The following is a 16,009-nucleotide window of genomic DNA, read 5'->3' as shown; positions in this document are numbered from 1 at the left end:
CAAATCTGCAATCTCCAATTCCACATAAAGAAAGATGTGGACGGTAATAGAATATTTGAACACTCACTCCAAGAATTAAATTAGTAGCCCATTGAGCACACGCTCGGTGGGATACGAATGATTCCAAAATCGGATTCCACAAATCCTTCTAGATATTCACCCATCTCACATATACCAACAAACCCAACAGTTCAATGTCAGTTCAACTATTTCGAGGCTTCTTCAAAATCAATCCATGATCTAAATTTCTGTTTCTGCCTTTTTATTTTTTTTCCCTCACTTCAAGAAGGTATTCAGTATAAAAAAGATTTCAATAGATGATCACCTGAAACGAAATTCAGTTATGCGAGGCAAGCAGTTCCGGAAAATGTCAATGATTGGCTCTTGTCTGAACGAAAGCTAGGAACATGCACAGATTCGGGAGCGATGGGCTTTTGGCAGAAGGTCCCATCAGCATCCATAATTGAGTTGGCTCAGTTGGAAAAGAAAAGGAGATCAATGAAAGTAAGAGAGAATTGATAAACTAGAAATACTTGCAAAAATACCATAACCAATCATGATGGGATAATCATGGCGTTACTAAGGCATCTTGGATTCCTTGCTCACCTATTTGGTGTTGCCTTCTTTCTTGACAGTCTCCAGCACTTTGGATCACCTAGGAGCTGTGACGCCTGATTATCAGACTCTTAAGTGACCAGAAGCAAAAAGGATCAACAAAAACAGAGGCACTTAAAATAAAGAGCACCATACCAAGAAATCAATGGCCTACCTTGACACTGATAAGGGAATAATTACATTAATATGGTGAAATGCTTGCTGCTGTTTTGAGGCAGCAAGTAACATGAAATCACAATCTAAGATGAACATAGTAATGAACAATCTTCTGCGGATCAAGACTTCTTCACGAAATGGTGCATGATCGCGTACCAGCATGAGACAGTTATTACTCATTAGAGATGAAAACTGGATCCACCACTTCAAAGTCAATTTGAGGGAATCCCTGGCAATATGGAAGAATGCAGAGAAGGCTAACACTTAAGTCCTGTTACCTTTCTATGAATGACAACGAGAAATCCTGCAGTAATGAGCATGAATATGGGAAACACTCCTGACCAGATTTCAAGGATTCAGTTACTTCTTTTAACTGATGGTCGAACATGTAAACCTCATCTCCTTGGTTCTTGGCTACCCACTCTTTTATGATCCTGCATATGGTTCATGAGTAAAATAATAGAAGCAAAGCAAGCTTAGGTATAAGAAATCAAATACAATAAAAGAGAACACCAAAAATGGAACTAATTCACATTCAAAAATAAATAAAGAGTCAATAATCTAACTGGGCAGATTACACAATTAGAGCACGCTGTCCAAAAGTCACAACGCATCAGTGAGAATCGATATGATACCAGGTGAAGTTAAAAGAAGGGCAAGGCAATACTGACATTGGACCAATTAGAATAAGCAAGACATGAGTGACTTGTAATTTAATAGAAGATTGATACTTTCTATGAAGTAAATCTTGGGACATAAAAGAAAGACCTAATGGCCTTAGAATAAATGGTAGTTCAAAAGAAAAGCCAAACCAGAAGGACAAACTAACCTTGATTGATCTTCAGTAGAGTCAATACAGATAGAAAATAGCACCTTGATGACAGGCAGCAATTCTACCTTATTTGTAGGTCCAATGCAGCCTACCGCTTCCACACAATTTCCAGTATAACACCAGGCATCCAGATTTAGGAGGACAACCCGAAGGGCAGGGGTATTCTTTTTCAGGTCCCTCACGACTGTTCTGAATGATAATTCATTTGTTGCACTTTCTACAAGCTGATAAGTGAACATTCTTTCAAAGGTATTATTCCTGTTCCCAAAAATTAAATTGAAAACAAAAATTCAGGATATGCCATAGAATTCTGTCTACCATATATCTATCTCAATCCATATACGGGACTTTCTCATTGACACCTCTGAAGGTGCAAAAACAGGTTTTAACCCTAAAGTTTTCGGATTCCTAGTATAATACACATTTTCTGGTGAGGGTAAAATTTTGCTATTTCATACTGTATACTTGAAAAATGTGAGAGCCAATCAACAATTACATCAGGAGAGAGAAAATACAGACTGAGGAAGCATGACTGAAACAAGAAATGATGTAAAGTAAAATAAAAGTATACGGGAAGCAGGATGCATTGTTTATCAATTAATCACTTATTCATCATCACAGGTTGCAGGTGTGGGAGGAAAATTCAACTTCCACGGGTAGACAAGTAACATGGCTCCATACCATGGAAGTGGAGAGATAAAAATGTATACCATATCCAAGCAAGTATTACCATTTGTTCAAAGACCTCAAGCTTATTAGCCAAGGCACACGACAATATATCAAAAACCACACGAAGCTCTGGACATGACACCTATTGGCCCTGATATGCTACAACTGCTAATCCTGAAAACTCAAGCTATTATTAAGGCCATGCAAGTATGTACATCAGCATAACCAAAAACCATGATATTGGATCACTAACAAAACAAAAAAGTTACAGAACTTTTAACCTTCAACACACTTCTTTTTTTAAATGCATTTTCTTTTTCTTTTTTACTGCAAGAGTCATGAAGATATTTGTAAATACTAATCTGATTTGATTAGTGAGGCAAATATCGGAAATGAATAAGAGAAATTCTATTATCTTCATAAATCATGCAACAACAAGAAGCCTTGTCCCAACTAAATGGGGTCCTACATGGATTTTTGCCTTCCAATCAGTTCGGTTTGAGACCATGCAAAATACAAGCCCTAAGCTATGCATATCCTTTATCTTCATAAACCATGCAACGGAGCAAAATCATAGTTCGAGAACCCAGTTTCAAAGCCCAGCTCAACCAACCAAGAAAACAAGTTGAACTGAGATCTTGCCTACGTTGGTGCACTTGTTTTTGTATCGAATTTGAATCAAAGTTGGGTTGGAAGAAGATAATTATAATTACAGTAAAATTCCCAGATATAACAAAGATATTGATTCGCACAATATCTCGTCACAGAATCCTCAAAAACGACACATTACCGACATATCAACAAATTCTTGATCTATAACCTAAAGCATTCATAATGCAACACAGGTCCACACTTTTACTGGACATTTAAGAGTATTCAGGACTTTTGACTGTTTTGAACCTTTCTAGTTTAGTTGCTCAAAATAATCACAAATATGTTTTACCAAGTTATTATACAAAAACTATAAAAAAATAAATAAATAAATAAATAATAATAATAACAATAATAATAATAATAATAATAATAATAATAAACTGATTTGTTCTATTTGATTTTTGAATAATTAAGGAATACGAAAACTAAAATTATTTTGAATTTTTTTCCTTACCTGAATATATTACCTGAACCATCGACGGGCAAACCAGTGGAAATGTGACACTTAAACAACCGAATACCACCATCAAGGGGTGCATCATCACAACTAATAGAAGGATATGCTCCAAGGAGACAAGAACAGCTTATGCATCGAAATTCGATCCACTTGACATCTTTAGAAAGATGGGAGGACCTCATCATGAAACCATTTCCAAGAAATCCATTAAGAAGCAGCTTCTGATTTCTCATGAGATCACCATTTTTTATGGACTGTTGGTCTTCAGCATTAGAACTTGTAGCCGAGATGCTGTGTAAGCAATATTCCAGATCATGACTTAGATAACTTGGCTTATCTTTGCAATAATTAATCTGACCCTAGACAGAAAATTCACTTTTTAACATCACATTGTCTGTGTTAGAAAACAAGCATTAAATAATCAAAACAGCAGCTGAACTTGAACAAAGAAAAGAGAGAAAAAGAAGAAAAGAAGAGAGACGAATAAATAGTAGAAGAGGCTTGTGATTCTTGCTTAAGAGTCTAGAATCACAAAGCCCTTTTATTTATAGCTTCTAATGAATCTAATACAACTTGAGAGACAAGTAATTGTCCTCTAGAAAAAGGAAACAAAAAATTACAACTTTAGTAACTTCCTAGCTCCTAAAATAGAAAATTCTGAAAATATAAACTACCACCAAAATAGAAACTATGCTTTCCAAAAACTCCCAAAACTTATGTAGCAAGACTCCTACATTAGAAATAGAAACTATGCAGTTTTTACTGTTCACGTGAATAGTAACAGAGTTTTTACTGTTCACGTGAACAGTAACATGAACAGTAAAATAGTCCAAACTTGCATATACTTCAACAGTCTGAATTATACAAAACCCAAGAAGTGGAGCAAATAAAGGATCAAAGTCACTCACCTTTTTGGCAACATCAAGTTCCAGATTTGCACCCAAGCACTCCTCCTTAAGGGACAGAGAGCTCAATTCTTTACAAACATCAGACGCTTTCTCAGCTTGACTTTCATAATATAATCCTTGACCACATATATTACCATCACCAATCACAGTTTCAGGGAAATCCTTCATACCATCAAGACCAAGCCCAGATTCTTGACTACTGCTTCCCTCTGAATGATCAGGGGAAACATATCCGATAAGGTCACTCTTGCAGACTATAATTGATGCCACATCTACCAGGCATGTACCCTCTGTGCAACTGTATAAACTGGCATACTGAGCGACCAGCTTCTCACTTGCACCTCCAAATGAACAGCAGCATGCTCCAAACCAGTTGTCAGCCACGTCTCGCCAATCAACTGATGGCATTTCCTTAAAGGATCTATACAAGAAATGTTTCAAATTCACTGGCGATGCATGCATATAAAGATGAATTATTACAAGATAATATAAACAGTATACCTTAATTCTAGAAGAAGCTTCAAAATTATGCATCCATCTATTAAACAGAAGCAAAGAATGAAACCCTATTCAAAAGAGAATACTAGAGGGAAGGGAACTTGCTAAAGGTTCTTTTGGATATCCAGAAGCACTAAAATTTTAAAAATAAACAAATAAATACAAGTAGGAGGGAAAGGAGAAAGAGAGAAAATTTGGTTTCTTCGTTACCATAAGAATGAACTGAAGATCAGAGGAAAAGTACAAATAATAAAACCCTATCAACCCAATGATACTTTTTAATGTTGTTCAAGTTTCTTAAAAGATCTAAACAGCATTCCAATGAAGCATCTGTCATTTGAGGAATTTTTACCAACCTGAGAAAATTGAAATGAACCCTCGTCTAGATAACCAATTTGGAGGGGTTTTTTTCCTTTAATTTTTGTATGCACTTTGTGGAAATTAAAGCAACAATAACTTAAATTTGAAAAACAAAAAAGCACTGTCAGAGCACATATCAGCTGAAATTTGGAAAACTGTAACCATAATAGGTAGGATATCATTAAAGAATGGGCAAATAACTGATTCTTACGTTAGAGGTTCTTTTGTTAGCTGAGCAGAGCAACTCCTGCAGTACAAATGCACCCCTTCGCTAGATGACAATCTCTCTATATCTGAAACAAATAAATGATGGCATAAGCAATGTAAATGACAAAGAGGTCAGTAATAAAACTATGGCTACATATCCTACACAAGTTAAATATCTACTTAGATAATAATCTCAATAAATGATGAAACCCCCCAACATACTAGTCCAAAATCCATATTTGGACTCAGTTCTCAATCTGGGTTCCTGAATGGATTTGGGGTCTGTCCAAAGTTCTTCCACATCACTTTCTCTCCTCGTAAAAGACCCACCTCCAAAGTGTATCTTGAAAACCCCACCTTGCTAACTGACTAGAACCATTAATCACCCACAGTTGGAAGACTCAACATTGTTGAAGTCTTGACTCTTTCTTCTGAAGACTCTTCACCTCTCAGTCATATGGACAACCCAAACTAGACGGTTGAACAACCCATCAACCCCTCTGGATAAAAATCACTACCCCCAAAAATACTGACTTCAAGTAAATAGAGGTAAAACATAACCCTTACAAGGTATTGACTATCCCAATCAAGCTCAAAATATCAAATTAACTACTAACTTCACACCAGTTCATGGAGTTATAGGACAGGCTCCATTACATTCAAAGAAAATCATAAGTACCAAACGCAATGCCAATAGAACCCAACAATAGATCCAAATAAAGTCTTCCAAAGTCCAATCGGCCTGATTGAAAACCCATGACTCAATCAACATTTAAATGTCACCAGGGAAGGCGGGAAGCTACTTAGAAGAAAAAAGGCAGGAGCTACTAACCGTCTACAATAGATTGAACGAAATCACGGTGGCATTTGTCTCAAATACATGAGGGGCTATGATAATCTAGATCTCGCTAGCATTCTGAGTAAGAGAAGTAGTATTCTTTTTCTTTTTCTTTTTTCCCCTTTTTTTTTTTCAAAATAACACATTGGTAAAATAAAAATTTGATCGAAGCCAAACTTTCAAACATGCCTCAGCGTAAATTTAAAAATTTCGAATCCATCCATCCCCTCCACTCAGAGTTGGAAGCCGAAAAAAGCAGCAAAAGCAAAACTAAAATATGAATAGTAAGTTCGTTTTACCATAATCGATGGACAGGGGCTGTAGCCTGTCTGAACAAAGATTTTCTTGAGCTGAAGAGTCTTGTGACAAATTTAGCATCGAGTCGAGATTAGCGACTACAGGGTGATCAACCGGAAGGAGCAAAACAAGCTTCACTTCTACGTGGTCTTCTGTCGCTTTGAATCCGACTGCGGAAGAAGGATCAACCAAAACCTTTGGAAGCGGAACCCTAAGAGACGAATCGACAGTGCCCTTCTGATCTTGGACTTGCTCGGCCCAGCTCACAATCACAAGAGACTCCTGGAGAGTGACTTTCAGATCCTTGCAGTGGTGAAGTGGTTTGATGATAGGATTGAAGAGGAACAATCGAAGAGTTGGAACGCAGGCCACTGCTTCCCAGGTGAATCGCCATGTTCTAGGGTTTCCGTTCTCGGAGGCGCGGGAAAACGAAGACATAAATTTCCCGTCTTTCCCCTCCAAAATGAATTGGAAGCGACGAGTTAACGATGAAACAACCAATACCCGATTACCCGCTGTCATTATTTCTTGGACCATTTTACCCTTTCTTGTACCGATACGACCGTGCTAGGCTGATACTCACATTTGAAAGTATATCAAGATCCATTAACGAGGTTTTCGGCCGATACAGTATGGACTGCTTCCTTAGAATCCACTTCCACCGAAAAATGAGAAAATCTCAGCCCAAGCCCATAGAAACGAGGCTTAAACTGTAATCCAACTCCACCCGACTTTGGGTTGAGATTACTCAGACCAGCTTCGATCCATGGGCCCAAATCTAAACAAGCCCATATAGGCGAGGCTAAAACTCTAATCCAGTTCCACCCGATACTGGGTTGAGATTACTCAGACCATGTTCGGTCCATGGGCCAAAATTCCAGCCCAAGCCCAGAATATTATATTGTTTAGGTGGTTTCCGGAAAAACATCATCGGCTGTGGACAGCAATGCACCACTATGCCAAATAATAGGCTGAGATTTAAAGTTTGATTTTAAATTTGAAAAGCCCAAATTAGCCTTGCAGTTTCTTTGCTTTTTTAGCCAACTACTGTTGTGCACAACAGATGATGTTTTTCTTTCCTTTCCTCAATTATTGTGGTTCATCTTATTTTGTACAATACTATCTGGCTTCTGCATCGTGAAAAAAATGAGAAAATAGAAAGAGATAATAGTAACGAGAGAAAATTTCGGAGACACCTCAAAATAATTGGTGAAAAGTATAGACACCTCAAAAATATATCTTAAATTTGCACAATAATACATTGTATTAGGGCCTGTTGGGTTACATGAATCCAGATATTTGAAATATTTGGATTCACAAATGGGAGATTTACACCCATTTGTTTGTGTGAATCCCTAGATTTATGAATCTAGGAATTCACCTTTTTACACAAAAAACGTAAACCCGTATATTTATGGGTGTGACGTGAAAATTCAAAGATTTCACCCTTACTATAAAAGTGGTAAACATTTAGACTATGACTCCATAGATGTTTATTCATGATGAATCTACATATTTCATTCTAAAGTTCCAGGCAAACCAAATAATTAATTTTATGAACCATGACTCCATAAATTTGAAATATCAAGATTTTTTAAATCTCGATACTCAAATAACCAAACAGGGCCTTAGCAAATTTCATTTCGTCATGGTCAGATAATTCTATAGTTGCTATGTTGTCGTTAATCTCTTGTAATGTTACAATGTTGCCGGTGGTACAATAAAATCTTAAATTTAATTTTATTATATTAAAGTGACTTGACATTAGTCTATCATGTAAGAAGAGGAGCCATGTATTTATAAAAAAAGAAAATAATAAAAACTAATAAAAAGAATAGACAAATAAAACTGAATAAAAAAAGAGCCGCAAAAAAACCCAATAAACAAAAGCATTAGCATCATTAAAATTATTAAAAGTTATCAAATGCTCACATTTCATGCCTGACCTGCAAATACATTGAACAATGCAGCAAATACTTATTGTAAAGTTAAGCCGTCAGCAATCAGCATGCACACCCACCTTTGTCGAAAGTCGAAACCCAATTTCCAAGAACTGATCTGTCTTCTTCTTCTTCTTCTTCTTCTTCACTCACCACCGTTCACTACGTTTTATATTCATTTCTTCAAAAATCTTCCCACAGCAACCATGCAGCAGTGTTCTTATTATAATTTTCTGTTTGCTTGTTGGTGCAACAAAACCAAACCTAAAAGAAACTGGTTCAACCAAATGATAATGTGGGTCCTCCTCAGAAGTGAAGCTGTTCTTGCATTACTATTGATGTAATCTACACATCTCTTCATATTAGAATAAAATTTAATTTCTAGAAACAATAAAGAGTTGAGATGAAATAATTATGATCCATTTGTAACATATGATAGATAGTTCTACACGTCTTCTTGGGTTAGTAGATTTATTTACAAAAGAAATCAAGAAACACAGTCTCAAAAATCGGCTGCAGAAATAAAAATTCTTGTCTGGTCTATATCTGATTTTGAATAATTTGACTATAAAAAACAGAGATGCATTGCATTTGGTATTCTTCTTTATACCTAAAACTATTTCTTTTTCATAAATTTAGATTTTTTCTAAATGAAAATTGATATTATATTTCGGCCGTCAGGTCTAACACTGATTTGGCTTCAGTGCTGTGCAGTACTGAGCTGCGAATGGTGTGGATGAATTCTGGTCTAGATTCAATCTCAATCACGACTTTAAATTTGGACCATTCGTAGCTCAACGTTGCGCTTTCTGTGTAACACTGGAAGAAAGGTAAGAGTTGTTTACAAAACTGACTGGCATACACAGCCACCAGACACGGTTTAGATAGAACCTTATGTACTAAGAAGTCAGCATGACTATTACAAGTCCTAATGATATAACGAAACTAAATACATTGAAGAGAACTAAAGAGTTGCAAAATATCCTAAATTAAGACATCACTGTACCAATCAACATGAGAAAGTAAGAAATTAAGAATTAATTAACCAGTAATGAAAGTGTGCATGCGTCATCTGTAATTACAAGTCTATTAGGGTTTGGCAAGAGCTGCCTTCTGGGTGGGCCATGGGGGTGGGTGGCTATGATACTTGGAAGACTCCAAAGGTCAAAGTGACAAATTGTGTTCATTGCCCCAACCACAATTAACTATGAAAATCTGTTAATTGCCCATTGGATTACGTTTTTGGTCTTCCATAAATGTATCTAAACTGAAAGTATAATCATTTAAAGTGGTAAAACCATTGAAGCTAGCTATAACTGGGTCCCATCAACAACTTCAAACTAGAAATTGTGGCTCAAATCTCAACCACAAGTCCTAATACATTTTTTTAATGCCCATTTGATCATTTTATGTGGAGCTTTTTTTTTCCCAAATAACTTAATTTGATTCTCTCCCCCCCCCCCCCTCAACTAATAACATTTTTAGATCTGAGGTTTATCTGGGTTAGGTTTTACGCTTCTCGACTTACATGTTCAAGAGAGCTTTTATACATTACTAAGCAGAGTTAAGCCTATGACCTCTTCGATGAGATGCATTATTCATTGATTACTCTAGCTGTTGTATATGTTGTAATCTACTTCAAATCGAAACTAAACTATTGAAGACTTTTTTCGATTGATCCAATTGTTTCATGTTAGAATCTAACACCTATACTAACCCAGACCATCATCACCAAATTCGAAAAATGCCAAGTTGTGCCATTTCTCTCCCAACCCTCTGGACAGGATTTCCTGTCCTCTCCACATGTCGCTCATTCATTGGTTTTGATTGCTAGTTTTCTTCATGAACCCTTTAAAATATTTTTGAAACTAAATAAATTAAACTCATTTGAAACTTGATTAATAATTACCTAGCCACATGCTTTCATTACCCTTAATCACATAATTAATAATAAACTAAGATGCAATCAGGTCCCAACATAGATGGGCATGCCAGTTGATCTCTTCATAACTTACTACTAGAAAATTTCAACCCCCACTAGCATTACTTGATTCTCTATTCTTTCTTTAAACTATCATTCTAAGATGACACCTCCACCCCAAGTTGTCAAAAATATAAAAATTGCATGTTGCACTCTTCATCTCTCCACCATTATTATTTTATTACTATCAAGACATACACTAAAGTAACTCCATAGAAAGAATCAATTCTACTAAAGTTTCATGGAGAGGCCAAATCAAGGAAAAAGATAGATGCCCTTTTCAAGCTACTTGGTAAAAATGAAATAATTACTTGATTCATATTATTCTTTCTTTATATGAATCCTAGTTAATGGGTCATTATTAATTTATTATGTAAGTATCAACTGATTGATACACCAACTAGCATATTTGGTGTCATAGGTCAATGGTGCTTATGATTGTCCTTATGAAATAATATTGTTAAATGGAGCAAAAGTCATGAAACTACCTATCTAGTAATCTGATTAACCATTCATCTTCCAGTGATTAATGTCTTAAACATGATTTCCATGCTAAGGGAGTAAAAAGGAGAAAATATACATTAGAACTGACAACACTTGGATACTAATGAAAAAAATAAAAGAAAATTTAAGGCAGTAATGGAGCTAATGGTGGACAAAAGGATGATCAGTCAAATTTACAAAAGAATCTTTAGATATTATAAATGGTCGTGGGGTCTCTCATCTGAAAATGTTATTCTAGTTAGCATTAAGTACACGTTGAGGACTCCCAGAAAAACCAAGCTTAATTGTGAATCTTGGAGAAGTCATCTCTGTGTCCACTTGCTTCACATGAAACATTTAGAATGGTAAGTTCTTAATTTTGTTAATGGAAAATGTAAAATTTTGAATTCTTAAGTTCCAACTGCACCACATGCTTACAAGAGAAGTTTTTGGCTTTAATTATTCCATAGATGTATATGTAATGATTTCATAATTAGTATTTCGCTTTCAATTTGATTACGTTTTTCCTTTTGAGCATTAAGCATGCTGTGTTATTAAGTCATGAAAGATTTAGCAATTACTTCATGCTACGTTGTTCATATATTTTAATATTGACAATGGAAGATGATTTTTCAGATATTTTTATATATTTTTTTAAATTAATAGTTTTATATCAAGAGATGAGACTATTACATATACCACAAAAACCATGATAACTTCTTCACGAAGATATGAAGATATGCCGACCATTAATAAGAGAACAACTCTTTGATGGTATGCACTCTCATGTTTTAACCATGGAAGTATTGCACTAATCTTGAACCTATGATTTTTTGCATTGAAAGATACCATTTACTTTCAATTTATTAAAATTTGATTAAGACCTTAGAAGAGTGTGCAGGGATTCTTTTAGATTGGCGAGGTTGATCTCATTGACTGCATGGAAAACACTATCAAATTAAATAATCTATTGAAGAGCAAAGAAAACAAAGAAGAGAAATTGAAGAAGACTGAAATACATACATTAATATTACATAAGACATAAGATATAGATAGATATAGATGGGAATCAAAATACAGCTCTGGTTTTTGAGTCCCATGTTTTTATGGAACATCTACAGACCAGACCAGCAACCAACAACCACATCTCTCATTCTAACCCCCAATTTTTATTTTTTTTCTGATAACATTTTTCAACTTCTATTCCTAATATTGGTCCATTAGGCACTAATGGATGAAAAGGTAGCTAGAAGTTACAAAGAGTGTCACAGAGAGACTGGAGAGTGAAGAAAAAAGAAACCCTCTTGTAGCTCTACACTCCTTGAGAACTGAACAAACACCACTGACAAAAGAAATAATATAAGCTATTCTTCCAGTCTCAAGCATCTTCTCAGGCATGGGTGATGGGAGTTTCAGTATTGAAACATGTCTGCTGCAGAAGCCATGATAGGTTGCTGATTTAGATAGAATGAATTCCATGGGTTCATGAAGCTATCAGCACCAATAAGTGTTTCCTCAGCTTCAAAACTGTTACTGCCCGCATTCATGTACTGGATGATCTCATTAAGGGAGTCCAATCTGTTGCTCAACTCACCCATCTGAGCTCTCAAAACTGAATTCTCAGCTTCAATGGCCAAGTAGTGTTGAGTGGTGACGTTCATATTTGTAAGGATCTGATTATTCTCCTTCCTGAGCTGAGCCATTTGGGCTGTCAGTTCATCCAAGTGCTTCTGTTTTCGCATCCTTGATCTTCTTGCCGATTCACGGTTGGATAGCATTCTCTTCTTTTTTCCTCTGATCCATTAAAAGCTGAAGGTCTTCTTCTGAACCGGAGTTTGGAAGCAGAGTTGACCCAGAAGAAGTTCCAGAAGAGGAAGCCATGGTATATTTACAGCAGAAAATTATTGACCCAAAGAGTAGTTTTATGAAAGAAAGACGCAGGACCCAAACACTAACAGAAAATAGAAACCAGAAATCTATACGTTATTACCTATTAAGATATATTATAAGAACAATAGATGCAGAAAGGGAAGTATCTAGCAGCTATTAGATTGAGGGGCGAGACAGCTCATGAAAAAACATAAAACCAGTAAAGGAACACAACTGAGAAGGACTGAACTAAATGGGTCCTGCGCCTGAGTGTGGAATTTATCATAAACCCGGAAAGAAGGATTTCACTAAGAATTGGAGACATGAATCTGAAACATCAAGAAAAATTTATTAAGCATCAAGATAGTAGAGAAAAAGAGCTTGTTTTTTTATGGGATCAAAATGCCAACTTCACAGCAGCATAAAGTCGAACACCAAGAAGGCACTACGCTCTTGGAAGAACAGAGGAGATACCCTGCAATCCAAAACAACAGGATCAAAACCGGGGAAATACAAACCCAGCAATTTTGGATCTGAAAACCCAAAACCCACAACCAAGATAATCTCTTCCACTCTGGGAAAGCAACAGAAGCAGTAGCTCAGTTCAGAACCTCTGAAGAAGAGAGAAAAAGAAACAGAGAAATCACCCTGAAAATTCAGAACTGGAAGAGAAAGAGAAGTGGAAGAGGTTTGTAAGGGTGGAAATCATAGGATTTATAAGATAAAAAAGCAAGACATGGGAATTAAAATATTGATGAAATGAAAGGAATCAAAGAAATTTAAAAAAGAAAACAAAGAAAAAGGAAGAAAGTAGAGAGCTTTCTTCATCTATTTTATGGAATCTCCTTCTCTCAGAAAAGTTTTGTTGGGACATGAGAGGAGTGATGAGGCATGTGGGGTGGAGATCAAATTTCCACAACCGTCCAATTCCAGCTGGTGAGCAACAAACGAGAAAAATAAATTAAAAATAAAAAAATAAAATAAAATAAATAAATAAATGAAAATTTTTGTAATTTAAAATTTTTAACTGTCTGAACTCAGGGGATCCATGACCATGAGATCCTTCTGACAGATTTTTGTTGCATTTTACCTCGCTTTCACCGCTTGTACAACAATTACAGGTAGCTCCTCTGCCATGCTGCAGACCCAGGCAGTCATTTGTCGCGCAAATGTTGCCGCCAACAGCTTTCATGGGTAGAGGTGGTATTCTAACTAACACTTGGGGTTATTTTCGTCATTAGGTTCATCAAAGATAGCCCACTGAATATCTTCGAGGGTATTTCTGTCTTTGATAGTTTACTTCAATTTCAGAACTTCTAGTCGTAATGAAAAGAAAGGACAAATTTCTAGAAGATATGACATCTTTGAGTGTGGATCATCTCTTTTGATGAGGAGTACTCTCTGCTCTGCCGACGGGATTATAACTACAAATTATGTGATGTTCTTCGCAAATAAAAAATTAAAAAAATTCATCACCCTAACCCTGTAGCTGTAATATGTGGTCAACAGCCCGAGGAAGAACTCCACATTAAGGGTGTCAATTGGTACGGTTTTGGTAATTCGGTATTGTTTCTATACGGTATTAATTTTGAATATCGAAAACTCATAATTGTAATGTACCAAATTTACACAGTACAGTACGGTTTCGATATTTACAAAAACAATTCGGTATTAAATCGGTGCAAGAAAACGGTTTAAACACGGTATCTAGTGCAGCACAATTTTGGTAAGAATGAACCCATATCACTTTTGTTATTAGTTCATTAAGATCTTAATAAAATTGCAATCAAATAATGAATAGAATTTGATATTAACAATGACAAAACAACTAAACCTAAGAAGAGCAGTGAATGACAAAACAAAAAATTAAAATAGGGAATTAGTGATAAGGTATAATTTGGTATGGTACCAATTCGGTACGGTTTGACTACCTACCGATAGTATGAGTACTTAAAATCGAACCGTACCGAAGAAATTCGATTTAAGTACGTATCATACTGAATTTTAAAAGGTGCAGTACAATGCTATTTTAGACGGTGCAGTTCGATACGGGTAGACGGTTTTGATACGCAATTGACACCCTTACTCTACGTTGAAGAAGACGATCCGGACTCGACATCTCAGGTTTGTTACCAAAAAAACGAAAAGACATCTAAGGTTCTGGGGGTAAATTTGATAAAATAAGGGTGTCCACCGTCAATCATGGCTGGTTTGGGATTTTAACACTACAACAACCTTTTGGCTTATTTTCTAACTAAATCCAAAATTGAATGAACCTTGCCTTAGTGTTTATCATCATTTTATATTCTCTTGTTTCATCATATTGATCTTGGTTGCACTCACTTTTCAGAAAAAGAACTAATCACTTGAAATATTGGGCATGAATGATTTTTCTCCTTAGAAATCATGAACTCGTCAAATCTATGTTTCTATAGGTATGATTCCCTAGGTTTTTCAAGTTTTATGGGCCAAAAATGAATTTAATCAACCTTAATAATTACCATTTTGCATTATGCTTGTGTTAATCTTTATTCATGACTTAATACACAGATTGTTGATACCAATTATACATTCTCGAACAATGTTCTAACGTTAGTGGATAGCTTTTCTTGACGATCGTTAAGATTAACTATTATTAAATGAAAGCTCTTTATTTTACAAACATAATGATGTTTGGTCATGTGGTCTTTAAAACTATATTTCATATTCATCTTGATGTTAGGGTTTGGAGTATAACTCGATCACGATAAATAAAGCAAGAATACAAGTGGATGAACCACACATCCCTTACTCAAATATAAATTTTCAATAATTTGTTGAATTCATAATATAATAAGAAAATTATTTAGGAATCTTAAATTACTTAGAGACGTAAACCAAATCGAAGACCCACAAATATGAATGTCTATCATGTCAAGAAGAACATATGATTGATTTTGACCCTAAAATTTAGTACAATTATTATCAAATGTTCAATAATTTTGTTTGATGATGATGTTGATTGTTAAAACATTACTCTAGCGATAAATATTTGGATCAAGTTTTCATTGAGAAAGGCATTTCAATCCCAGAGAGAATTCTATCGTCCGACAAGAAAAAGAAAGAAGAAAAAAAAAAAAAAATGATGGAAAAAGTAATAATTAATTAATATCTGAAAAGAAAATATTTTTCTTATAAAGCTCCATTTGGTTGCAAGGAAGTGGGAAAAGGTGAAAAATCAAAGGAAAGTATTGTTGATTATTGTA

At 35.4% G+C, this 16,009-nt stretch overlaps 2 protein-coding genes across 3 annotated transcripts; both read right to left on the bottom strand.

The window, feature by feature from the left end:
- Nucleotides 1-303: 303 nt before the first annotated feature.
- On the bottom strand, nt 304-6,950 carry LOC149016941 (uncharacterized). 2 transcript variants are annotated; one of them, XM_089151236.1, is made up of 6 exons: nt 6,494-6,950; nt 5,361-5,442; nt 4,292-4,712; nt 3,381-3,742; nt 1,601-1,861; nt 304-1,205 (listed from the first exon to the last, which is right to left on the bottom strand). In XM_089151236.1, exons 1-6 carry the CDS (start codon nt 6,927-6,929, stop codon nt 1,046-1,048), a joined length of 1,722 nt encoding a protein of 573 aa, XP_089007362.1. In that variant the 5' UTR covers nt 6,930-6,950; the 3' UTR covers nt 304-1,045. The 2 variants fall into 2 exon arrangements, with proteins under 2 accessions (XP_089007362.1, XP_089007363.1); XM_089151237.1 differs by having other exon boundaries at nt 3,381-3,736.
- A 4,849-nt stretch (nt 6,951-11,799) lies between these two features.
- On the bottom strand, nt 11,800-13,497 carry LOC149016940 (bZIP transcription factor 44-like). The gene is given in 2 exon segments (XM_089151235.1): nt 11,800-12,685; nt 12,687-13,497. Coding segments are annotated over 2 exon segments (468 nt in total). The 5' UTR covers nt 12,777-13,497; the 3' UTR covers nt 11,800-12,307.
- Between the last annotated feature and the right edge of the window lie 2,512 nt (nt 13,498-16,009).

Source organism: Hakea prostrata, chromosome 4, assembly GCF_041222555.1.
Source record: "Hakea prostrata isolate BN-2017 chromosome 4, UWA_Hpros_2, whole genome shotgun sequence".
Lineage (NCBI taxonomy): Eukaryota > Viridiplantae > Streptophyta > Magnoliopsida > Proteales > Proteaceae > Hakea > Hakea prostrata.
This window is presented reverse-complemented; position numbering and strand designations above follow the sequence as displayed.